General features: G+C 47.1%; 1 protein-coding gene across 2 annotated transcripts in view; it reads left to right on the top strand.

Moving 5' to 3' along the window:
* Window positions 1–3,433: 3,433 nt before the first annotated feature.
* LOC129047326 (speedy protein E4-like) overlaps window positions 3,434–12,016 on the top strand; it is an 11,090-nt gene continuing 2,507 nt past the window's right edge. Inside the window, exons 1-7 of one of the 2 annotated variants that reach the window (XM_054535406.2) lie at window positions 3,434–4,019; window positions 4,806–5,036; window positions 5,858–5,916; window positions 6,687–6,772; window positions 8,781–8,949; window positions 9,073–9,176; window positions 10,043–11,587. In XM_054535406.2, the coding sequence (XP_054391381.2) occupies window positions 3,911–4,019; window positions 4,806–5,036; window positions 5,858–5,916; window positions 6,687–6,772; window positions 8,781–8,949; window positions 9,073–9,132 (714 nt within the window). In that variant the 5' untranslated portion in view covers window positions 3,434–3,910 and the 3' untranslated portion in view covers window positions 9,133–9,176; window positions 10,043–11,587. Of the gene's footprint in view, window positions 4,020–4,805; window positions 5,037–5,857; window positions 5,917–6,686; window positions 6,773–8,780; window positions 8,950–9,072; window positions 9,177–10,042; window positions 11,588–12,016 lie in introns of those variants that run through there. The other variant, XM_054535407.2, reaches the window with a different exon arrangement.

Genomic DNA, 12,016 nt, shown 5'->3' with positions numbered 1-12,016 from the left:
TCCTGTGCTGTTCTCCTGATAGTGAATAAGTCTCAGGAGATCTGATGGGTTTATCAGGGGTTTCCACTTTTGCTTCCCTTTCATTTTCTCCTGCCGCCACCACGTAAGAAGTGCTTGTCACCTCCCGCCATGACTCAGGCCTCCCAGCCATGTGGAACTGTAAGTCCAATTAAACCTCTTTTTCTTTCCAGACTTGGATATGTCCTTATCAGCAGCATGAAAATGGACTAAGACAGGGTTTCAACATGCGAATTTTGAGGGGGGCACAGATTCAGTTCACAGCAGCGAGGATGCAGGGAAATGAAGACTCTCTACACTTTGGGTTGGAATTTAAACTTGTAAATTAGACTTGTAAAGTCTTCAGAGACTCACATATGACTTGCGAGATCAAGGCTGTGTTCTGGCAGCTCTCTCACCAGTGGCAAAAAACGGAAAAGCATCGTTTCCGTTGGATATCCTGCTACAGAATGAATTTTCACATTGAAAATTTAATTTCCCATTTAAATAAATCCATCTGGAATTTGATTTGTATATGTCTTTCTATTTTCCAAATAATGAACTAGTTGTGCTAGCACCACTTGTGGCATCATCTCTACTTTCCCTACTGGGATATGCCGTGACAGCATTTAATGCATTCCTATAGAAACTTGGGTTTATTCTGAACTTTCTATTCTCTTTATTGTATCAAGGATCATAAACGGGGACACTGTAACCCGCTTCAGGCCTCCAGATCCAGATTTGTGTTTGGTCTTGTTTTGGTTTTGGTCAGAAGTGTCTTTGAAAATTGTGAATTTTCATGCCTTTAGGCAGCTCACAAAGTCAGGCCTATCTTAGAGCAAGATACTTGCCCAAGCCCTTAAAGCACTTGAGGTTTTTTGCCTGGAGTGACGCTAGCAACATGCTGTTGTAACACTTTCACTTTAGAACACATTTGGGTGTCTGGCAGTGGACATTCCCTCTCATTCTTCTTTTGTGATAGTTCCTTAAGTACTCAATTCTCTAGATAAACTTTTACATTGTTTTGTCAACAGCTGCGGGGGGGAAAGCTCTCTGAGATTTTGATTGCAATTGCATTAAATTCCTAAATTCATTTGGATTGAATGTACAGCTTTACCATATTGAAACATCATTTAGACATTTTGTAAGTCTCTATTCAGTTCTTTTATATCCTCAGTTAAAATTTTTAGGGTTTCTTCTTTTAATTGAGATGCGGTCTCACTCTGTCACCCAGGCTTGAGTGCAGTGGCGCTAACTAGGTTCACTGCAGCCTTCGCCTCCCAGGCTCAAATGATCCTCCCACTTCAGCCTCCCGAGTAGCTGACAGTACAGGCAGGCGCCACCACACCCAGCTAGTTTTTTCTACTTTGGTGGAGACAGGGTTTCGCCAAGTTGCCCAGGCTGGTCTTCCACTCCTGCGCTCAAGCAATCCTCCTGCCTTGGCCTCACAAAGTGCTGGAATTACAGTTGTGAGCCAATGTTAGGGGGCTTGTCGACCAGCATACAGGGGCCTTGGAGGCTGCTTCAGAAGTTCCCACTAAGCCAAGGATACAAAGCCTGGTGACAGCCCTCCCGTGTGAGGCCCAGGTCTTACTTACCTCGCTCAAAAAATCTTTCCTGCTCATTTCATTTGAGAGTGATTTTGCTTTCTTTGGGATCTCTGTTGCGCTGCCCCACCCAGAGAGTTCCAAATCTGAATGGACTCCAGTGATGAAGTTAAATCAGCCCCCACTTTTGTCCTTTGGAATTAGAATCTGTGGGGCTGGGTCCTGGCATCTGTATCTTAATGTTCCTAGTTGAGATCCTTAGGCTGAAAGGCTGATATTTGCAAAGCACTTCTCTTCCTCCAAACTCAGCCTCCGAACTAGCTGGGACTACAGGTGTGTGCCACCACACCAGGCTGATTTTAAATTTTTTTGGAGAGACGGAGCCCCACAACGTTACTCAGACTCGTCTCCAACTCCTGAGTTCAAGTGATTCTCCAGCCTTTGCCTCCCAAAGTGTAGGGATGGCAGGCATGACCCACCATGCCCAGCCAATAAAGCCCCTTCTGTTTCACTCTAATGATATTTTTGGTGCATACCTACAGCCATTGTTGTATTCACCTGCATCACTGAAGGAAAAGAGAAGGGGAGAAGTGACAGTTTTGTTTTTCCCTGAACATATCAGAAGAAACCTGGACTGTTTAGCTCATTTTTGGACAATGTATTCACATAATTTAAGATGGCTGCCTTATTGTAGCCTGTCTACAGAAGTTGCCTAGAAGACAGAGGAATATGCAAAATTGGCTTGAAGAGTGATTAATCAGAACTTTACGTGGTACAGAAGAGAAATGTTAATGGCAACAGAATATTGATCTTCTAATGTTTGAAAGCCTATTAAATAGGAGAGAAAGATGATTTTCTGTTTTGTTGTAAAAGGATCCAACCGGTTCTGATGGTTGAAAGCATCGTGAATGCGAAGGTCCGCTCAACGTAAGCAGAGTTTCCTAACAGTTGGACTTCCACAGCGACGGGATCTGCCTCTTCATTCAGTTGTGCCTTTCCCATCAGCGAGAGACTCCTAGGAGCCCATTAGGAAGCTGTGCCAGAACCCACAGGTTCTTTGGATAGTATCTGAGATAGTATCCAGCTCTTATATTTTTATTTGTTCTTAAAAAAATATTTTTGAGACTGAGTCTCACTCTGTCCTCCAGGCTGGTGTGCAGTGGTGCAATCATAGCTCACTGCAGCCTCAAACACCTGGGCTGAAGCAATCCTCCTGCCTCAGCCTCCCAAGTACTGGGACCACAGGTGTGTGCCACGATTCCTGATTACTTTGTTTATATTTTGTAGAGATGAGGTTTTGCTATGTTGCCCAGACGAATCTTGAACTCCTAACCTCAAGTGACGCTCCTGCCTTGGCCTCCCAAAGGAGTGAGATTATGAGCAGGAGCCCCTGGGCCTGGCTGAGATTTTTCCCCTTAGTCTTTTTATACACAGGATATTTTATTCATAAAATACATAAATAGTAGGAAAATTTTGGGGTCAAGTGAAATAGATATGTTGTTATAGTTGATATATAGACCAGAGTTCCTTAGCTGAACTGGAGGGGAAGGCTTTAGGTGATCCATGGATACCCTGAACTTGTGGACACCATTGAAGATCTGTACGAACCCATGGACAGTCTCCTATGATTTTCATTACTCAAAATGTCTCTCAGACTCAAAGATGCCTGAGAGCAAAGGATGTGTGTTCCCCTAGTATAGGATCCAGGATAGTGAATAACAGTAAACATTCAGCAAAAACGCTTTGCCACATTGAGTACTTCGACGTAACGTCTCTATTCAACAAGTCAATGTACCCGGGATCTCCTGTATATGTTAACCTCACTCTTGGAAGATCTCATCATTCTGCTTACCCTAAATTTCCTTCCACCTTCCTCCCTCTCTCACCAGACTGGACTCTGAAATGGCAAGGAGAAGTGGGGAGGAGAGCCCAACATCCCTCAAGTTTAGAGTGGAGAGGACACAGCCTCTGCTGGGACACGGAAAAGAGGAATGCGGAGACCCTGAGGATGCTTTTGGACAATGCTCAGAGGTTGGGACATTGCCAGGAGATACCGTTCACCCCAGATCTCCAAGAAAAGAGATCAGTCTGGCAGTTACACGTGTTTTTCTTCAAACTGGTTGCCAGGTTGGAACGACCGATGACATCAGAGATTCCGACTCTCCTGATTGGAAGGACCGGCCTCTGGGTGCTTGGGAGCTCAGGTGGACAACAGCAACTTCTCAGAACTGCTCTTCACTCCTAACTTCTCCCGAGCCTCCAGAAGAGAAACGCGCTCTTCTGGGTCCTAACGGAGTCCGGAAGAAGGCTTTGGACAGAACAGGGACTAGGTTCTGTGGACAGAAACAAAGCGTTTAGGAGAGATTATGGCCAGTGGTCAAGCGCACCCCCCGTTTGAGGAGGAGAGCCCCCAGCCTAGCACATCAGTGCGGTCCCCCGAGGTGGTGGTGGATGATGAAGTGCCAGGACCATCAGGTGAGGTGACTGGAGGGAGAAGCGATGGGAGATGATTGACTGAGGAGAGGGAAGGGGGCCAGTTACTGGGAATCTGGAGCACCTGAGTAGGGTGTGTGGGAAAGAAAGGAGGGACTCAGGAAGCCAAGGATCGGGGAAGGAGGGTGCAGGGAGTGGGGCCAAGCATGGCCACGTGGAAAGAAAGTCTGGGGAGCAATGAAGGGGGTCAGGAGATGCCCTCAGAAGATGAGAGAGGAAGGCCAAGGCGGATGGATCACGAGGTCAGAAGATCGAGACCATCCTGGTTAACATGATGAAACCCTGTCTCTACCACAAATACAAAAATGAGCTGGGCATGGTGGCACATGCCTGTAGTCCCAGCTACTCAAGAGGCTGAGGCAGGAGAATCTTTTGAACCCAGGAGGCGGAGGTTGCAGTGAACCGAGATCGCGCCACTGCACTCCAGTCTGGGCAACAAGAGGGAGACTCCATCTCAAAAAAAAAAAAAAAAAAAAAAAGAGAGAGAGAGAGAGGAGACAGAGCTCAAGGGAAGTTTTCCGTTTTTCTCCAATTGAAAGTTCTTATCTGTGATGAGGAAATGTTTTGAGGACAGAGAGCTGGAAGAATAGGGAGGTGAGGCAGAGGCAGATGGGGATGAGCAAAGGAGAAAGGTGGAAACATGGCTTGGAGAAGCCGACAGTCTGCAAGGCTGGGGAGGATGGAAGAGTAGTTTGAGGTTCCTGGGTCGGGGCGTCTAAGGTGATCAATGGCAGAAACATGACACCATGGCCTGGTTCCTTCTCTCAGCCCCTTGGGTAGATCCCAGCCCCCAGTCTCAATCCCTTGGCCTGAAAAGGAAGATGGAATGGTCAGACGAATCCGAGGAGGAGCTGGAGGAGGAGCTGGAGTTGGAGCGCGCCCCTGAGCCCGAGGACACCTGGGTGGCGGAGACGCTGTGTGGACTCAAGATGAAGCTGAAGCGAAAGCGAGCATCCTCCGTGCTCCCTGAGCACCACGAGGCCTTCAACAGGCTGCTTGGTAGGAGGATACCCCCAAAGAGCACCTCCAACCCTGTTCTTTTAAAAAAGTGGACTCTTTCAATAATCACACTTTCCCAGTAAAAAGAATATGCCCTCCTCGGGGGTGAGCGCTCCATGCGGGAGGAGGATGCTTAGGAGATAGAGGATTGGGCTAGTCTTAATAAAGGTCTGCACTTGAAATAAGAAGGCTTGGTTTCTAGCCAGGTGCAGTGGCTCATGCCTGAGATCTTGGCGCTTTGGGAGGCTGAGGCGGGAGGATCTGTTGAACTCAGGAGTTTGAAGTTGCAATGAGCTATGATTGCACCACTGCACTCCAGCCTGGTTGACAGGGAAAGACCCTGTCATAAAATAAATAAAATAAAATAAAAGATAAAAGAAAGCTCGGTTTCAGCTGTACCCTCTGAAACTCTATGTCTCTTGATGACCTTTCTAAACCTAAGTGTCTCCATCCGTGGAGGGGGATAACAAGGCCATGGGCACACCCAGCTGTGACTATCTCAGGAAGCAATGATGGGAATTCTATTATGACTTCTGCGGTGGTCCCTTCCTGTCTGATGGGAGGACATCATGGCTTATTCACAGCTCTTCATCCTGTAGACTCTGACACCAAAGGCCTCCTTCGGCCTCTCCTCAGGGGAATCTCAGAGCGGAAGCCTCCCTCCTTGTCCAGTGAAAGTTCTTCTCTCTTCTCCCATCCACCTAAGCCTTGGCCACAATCCTGAGACTTCCCCCAGAGGGACACAGTTCTCCTCTCTGCTCTGTTGCTCCCACAGCAACCCTGTTCCGCTTCTCACCCTGACACAGGCTCTCTTTTCACAGGGGATCCTGTCGTTCAAAAATTCCTGGCCTGGGACAAAGACCTGAGGGTGTCAGACAAGGTAAGTTTGTTCTCCACTCCACTGTGTTCCTGTTTTAACACACATCCTGGGGGAGGGTGCAGCGTCTAAACCCACAGTTTCTCTCCTCTCTCCCTCTACCAACTCCCACCTGCTGATTCCATACTCTTGGGTGCCCACGTTTTGATTTTTCTTTTTTCAGAAACAGGGTCTCGTTCTGTTGCCCAGGCTGGAATGCAGTGGTGCCATCATAGCTCACTGCAGCCTCAGCCTCCTGGGCTCAAGTGATCCTCCCGCCTCAGCCTCTCCAATAGCTGGGATTCCAGGCGTCAGTCACCGCCCCCAGCTATTCTAGGTCTTCTCATCATTTGTCAGCATCTCCCTCGGGGCTCTGGTAGCCTATTGCATAATTGATGGGTGGCCGCTGCCTCTGCACAGGGTCCTTTGGAATCCAGGCCCTGGGCCAGTCTTGAAACTCCTGACCCCTATCCTCTCAGATCTCTGGGACAGTCCTTTGCCCCAGCTCACCAAGACCCTCCTGACATTAGCCACCCTAGACACACTCCCTCCAGTGATCCCATTGGAGCTCATCATCATGGGAGCATCACAGACCTCCCTTCCTCCGACTTCCTGGATTTGCAGCTGACTTTGAACACTCTCCACCCGCAAGCCCCCAATGAGCATAGTCACCCAACACTGAGGTTCCTTCTGTGATAGACAACCGCGCCCCAGCCCGTTCCCTTATCTCCACCATCTTCCTCTTCCAGGATGTGACCAACCTTTGTCTCTCTCTGTTCCCTTCTCTCCATCAGCATCTCCTGGCTATGGTCATAGCGTATTTTAGCCGTGCCGGCCTCTTCTCATGGCAATACCAACGCATCCATTTCTTCCTGGCGCTGTGAGTAGTTTGCTGCTTCCCACCTGTCAATATCCCACACCCTGGGGCAGTGGACGAAGTGGGATTCCAACCTTCCATCTATTTTTTTACCCTATTTCTCCTCTTTACTCTGTATATAAAAACGATAAGATTATACTATGGTGTTCTTAGTCTGTTCTTTCTAAAAACAAACACAAATGCAGTTGACAAATCAAACAAAAGGAAACATAAACCCGTCCTAAGGGGAAAGGAAAGCCGTGGACACGACCCTGCTCCCCAAGCAAGCAGCCATTTCTGGTTCTCTCGTCTCTCTCCTTCCCATATCAACACCAAGTGCAATTTTCAATCCCCCTCCTCCAGGTTCCCATGACAGGGGCTGAAATTCAGGTCGTCCTCACATAACACGGATCTATCATCAAATACTCCCTGCTGGGGGTTCCTGCGAGTCCTGCCCCAAGCCAGGGGGCTTCCTAGTGCTGCCTGAATAGCTTTCCAAAGCACAGCTCCCACGCCTTCACTGCCCACCTGAACAACTTCCTTAGCTGATTTGTCTCCAAATGGAGGCCCGGGTCCATAGGGCGAATTCAACCCTCTCTGCAATCCTTCTACGACCAAACCTGCCTACCATCTTCATGTTTCATTGTTTGCTTTCGCCACTCCTCCCAAATGCCCTCCACTCCATTTGGATTTTGTGTTTTCTGTCTGGATGTCCTGCACACATGTGGATCTGAAGGGAATGGCCCATTCCTTAAAGTCAGTTCAACCCCACAGCCTTTGCGATGCCTCCCTGATCTTCCAGCTTCTGCATGCCCACAGCACTTCAGTGACATCCTAGGATGATGTGATGTTTTGGATTCGTTTATCTGCCCTTCTTTTCCTCAAACCCATCAGACTAGACCCCTGTTGAAGGCAGGGTCTTGTCAAAATATCAAAGATTTGTTTTTGTTTTTACCAGGGACTTGCTCTGTCCCTCAGGCTGGAGTGCAGTAGCCTGATCGTAGCTCACCGCAGCCTCCGTCTCCCAGGCTCTAGTGATCCTCCCACCTCAGCCTCCTGAGTAGTTGGGACTACAGGTGCACGCCACCACATCTAGCCAGGTTTTATGATTTTTAGTAGAGATGAGGTTTTGCTATGTCAACCAGGCTGTCCTGGAACTCCTGGGTTCTCACCTCAGCCTCTCAGAGTGCTGGTATTATAGACGTGAGCCACCCAATTAGCCAAAATATCAAAGTATTCCTGAAACACTCAGCACAATTCTTTTCGTTTTGCAAGTACTCGTGTTATATTGACTCTATGGAATAATTCATATGGCATTTGCCTATAAGATAAATCTTTCCTTCTTTCCTTCATTCATTCATGTATTCATTTATTCAACAAAACCTTATGAAGTACATCATATGTGCCAGGGAATAGGAAGGATGAGAAGAGAGTTTGCAGCCATGCTTGTTGAATTCATGCACCAAGATAAACAAAGGCCTCTAGTGGCCTTTTGGTAGGTGAAAGACGATTTACAGAAACACACCAGTAGGTTCCTGTCCTTGGGGGCACTTATGATGGAGGGAGAAGACAGGTGTGTGCATACATGTCAAGGAAAGGGGGTGTGGGAGGAACAGGGATGGGGACTAGGATGAGGTGATGTCATCTGTCTCGTGTAAGGATGGCAGGACACAGCCTTAGGGTAAGACTTGGGTTGTTTTCCAATTCAGTGGGGGTCTTGCCATATTACCCAGACTGGTCTCTAACTCCTGGCCTCCGGTGATCCTCCTGCCTGGACTCCCAACGTGCTGGGATTCCAGGCGAGGGCCACCACTCCCAGCCACCACTTGGATCATCTCCTTCCTGAAGGTGTGAGAGGCGCCCTCAGCAGGTCTCTGTCCAGCGGGGCCTCCTGAGGAAGGCAGGGCTCTCTGCAGGGTGGCTGTTGGTGCTGAGCTGAGGACGCTCCCCACACTCCTCTCTGGGAAACTGCCCTCAGGCAGGGGTCCCTCCTGGTGGGGCCCCTGAGCAGCAACCTGATCTCTCTCCCCAGCTACCTGGCCAGTGACATGGAGGAGGACAACCAGGCCCCCAAACAAGACATCTTCTCCTTCCTCTACGGGAAGAACTACTCCCAGCGACCCTTGTTCCATAAGCTTCGATACCAGCTCCTCTGTTCCATGCGCTGGAGGACGTGGGTTTCCCCCGAGGAGATGGAGGAGGTAGGTGGGGCCATATGAGGAGGTGGGGGTGGGGAGGGGTGGGGTGGATTGGAGGCTGGAGGAGGGCAGGGAGGGGTCTTCCTGGGGAGTCCCTGGCTTCTCAAGTGGTGTGTGTTTTTCCAGATCCAGGCTTATGACCCAGAGCACTGGGTGTGGGCCCGAGAACGCAGCCTCATTTCCTAGAGCTCTGGGGACATGGAGGCCTGAGGTCATCGGCCTGAGAGAAGGTACGTGTATATCCTCCGGGGTAAAGGCAGGATATTCTCATCTATCAAAAAATCCGAGGAACCCAACTGCTTGATCCGGCTTCAAGCCTGGTCAACATGGTGACACCCCATCTCCACAAAAAATACAACAATTAGCCGGGCGTCCTGGTGGGCACCTCTAGTCCCCACTACTCAGGAGCCTGAGGCGGAAGGAACACCAGAGCCCCATAGGTCGGGGCTGCAGTGAGCTGTGATTCTGCCACTGAACTCCAGCCAGGATGACAGAGTGACACGAGTGACACTCTTTCTCAAAAATGAGAATGCTACCTAGGTCCAGGGAGATTCCTTATGGCTGACACACTTGAGTTACTGATTTGGGGAAAGGATTCAGTGAAGATTTGGTTGACATCTTGTGCAGCTAACCACATTTAGGACCAAGCATTAGACTTAAACATGAGAGATTAAGGTTTGGGATTAGGAATCTGGTCTGCTGGTTCCTGAGGTTGTCGTGTTAGACATGTTTGTAGCATGGTTAAAAGTTTAGATCTTCAGCAACATAAAAGGCCTCAAGTGTGATGAAGTCCAAAGCCACGTCCTCCAAGGGTGCTCTACTCCCTGGGTGGACCCACCCAAAGTCCTTGCTATGAAGCAGATCACTGGGGCTGACCTTGGGTGTATTAAGTGATTTGTGGAGTCAAGCTCACCAAAGTGTGAGTACCAGAATCAAAAATGATGGTTCAGAATCAGGGTTTACAATACAGGGTTAGAGATAAAATCGGATTTATACATTGCTCTGAACTCTAGTTAGGATTGACGTGGGATGGGAATAACCTTCCTGTCTAGAGATCTCCCTCCTTGAAGTGTGACATCCTCTCTCTCACTTCCAGAACACTGGGCCCAGGGGAGATGGGAATTTTCAGCAGGAAGTTGATCGCGACGCTAATGCCAGACACTAGGAAGGGATAGAGGAGCCTCCTGTGCAGATCATCTAGAAGAAGCTGGACTCTTCTAGAAGGGGCAAAATACCATGACCAGGTTTTCCTCCTAGGAGCCATGGAGGTACTTCTAGGAGTCAGTGGAGGGAAAGTGAGAAACCAGGGGTGTTTCTGGTTCCACCCCTTCCTGCGGCAAAACCTCCCTTTTCACGTTGCTGAATCCCAGCCTCCCCTGGGCTGGAAGCTGGAGTTCCTGTTTCCTATGGACTTGGTTGCCACAGTCCAGAGCATTTGAAGGCACAGAGCAGGCGCTCAGATTGTCACAGAATTCTTTGTAAAATATGAAATTGCTGCCATAGGATTTTAAGAGATAGTTTAATAGATACTGTACATTTTATTGGTTTATTTTTCAAATGTTGGCCATACAATTATTACTAGGTTGATTTAAAAGAGTCTGGAGTTTTTGTAGTTTTGAAAACATGCTGTTCCTATAGAGTTCTCTGATGGTTGTTATATACACATAAATATAATTTAGTGTTCATTTTTAAGAGAGGATCCTTTTTATCGTAAATGTTTTCTCTTTAAATCGTTTTATCTATTATTACATGTGCTCCCGAAGCGAGCACTCTTGTTATCTATGATACTGACCTAATATATCCATTATATGTATAGCTAGGTGGTAGTTCCCCTACATTCTTGTAAATAGAAATGTTTATTTTCTGTTTAGTGTTGGTTACTGAATTGTGAGAATTCAGTTGTGATTTTCAACATGCCTTCCATATATACTAACATGTCCAATATATACTATACATTTTGTTTGCTTATTTTGAAAATGACGGGCATGGCATTATTACTACATTTATTTAACTAGTTTAGAAATACAAGTATTTTTTAAATGACACTGTTCTTATGAAGTTGTGTGATGGCTGTTACACCTGTTATATACATATAAATATAATTCTGTTTTCATTTTTAAGAGAGGATTCTTTTTATCCTAAATGTTTTATTTTTAAATCTTTTTATCTGTTATTACATGTGCTGCTGAAGGGAGCACTGTCATTACCTAGAGTAGTTACATAATATATCTATTAGATTTATAGCTAGGTGGCATTTCCCAGAAATTCTTGTAAAAATAAATTTTTATTGGACGTTGAGTGTTTGTTATTGAATTGTGAGAATTCAGACATAATTTTTTAGCTTGTATTGAAAGGTTCGTATGTTACTTTAAAGAGGACATGTGTTTGAAAGGAGGACAGGAGCTGTGTGTTTCAAAGAGGACAGTGCAGTGCGCTGCCTGGGAAAATGCAATAAAGATGAAGTTTTCTCATCTTCACAATGACTGGGACCATATCGGTCTGGATTGCTTATTTGTTGTCCAATGACATTTTTGTTTAATGCAGTTTTAGTTATTTGAACAAATTTATTAACCCTGGAAAATAATGCTGAATCTTTTTTTTTTCTTTCTTTTTTTTTTTTTTTTTTTTTTTGAGATGGAGTCTCGGTCTGTCACCCAGGCTGGAGTGCAGTGGTGCAGTCTCGGCTCACTGCAAGCTCCGCCTCCTGTGTTCACGCCATTCTCCTGCCTCAGCCTCCCAAGTAGCTGGGACTACAGGCACAGTCCACCACGCTCGGCTAATTTTTTGTATTTTTAGCAGAAGCGGGGTTTCACCATGTTAGCCAGGATGGTCTTGATCTCCTGACCTCGTGATCCATCCGCCTCGGCCTCCCAAAGTGCTGGGATTACAAGCACAAGCCACCTCCCATGGCCCTTTATTTTATTTATTTGTTTGTTTATTTATTTATTTATTTATTTATTTATTTATTTATTTATTTGAGACAAGGATCTTGTCCCATTCCCCAGGCTGAAATGCAGTGGCTCAGTCTCAGCTCACTGCAACCTCCGCCTCCCAGGTTCAAGCAATTCTC

Source organism: Pongo abelii, chromosome 19, assembly GCF_028885655.2.
Source record: "Pongo abelii isolate AG06213 chromosome 19, NHGRI_mPonAbe1-v2.0_pri, whole genome shotgun sequence".
In the NCBI taxonomy this organism is placed as follows: domain Eukaryota; kingdom Metazoa; phylum Chordata; class Mammalia; order Primates; family Hominidae; genus Pongo; species Pongo abelii.
Note: the sequence above shows the minus strand (reverse complement) of the source record. Positions and strands in the feature narration are given on the sequence as shown.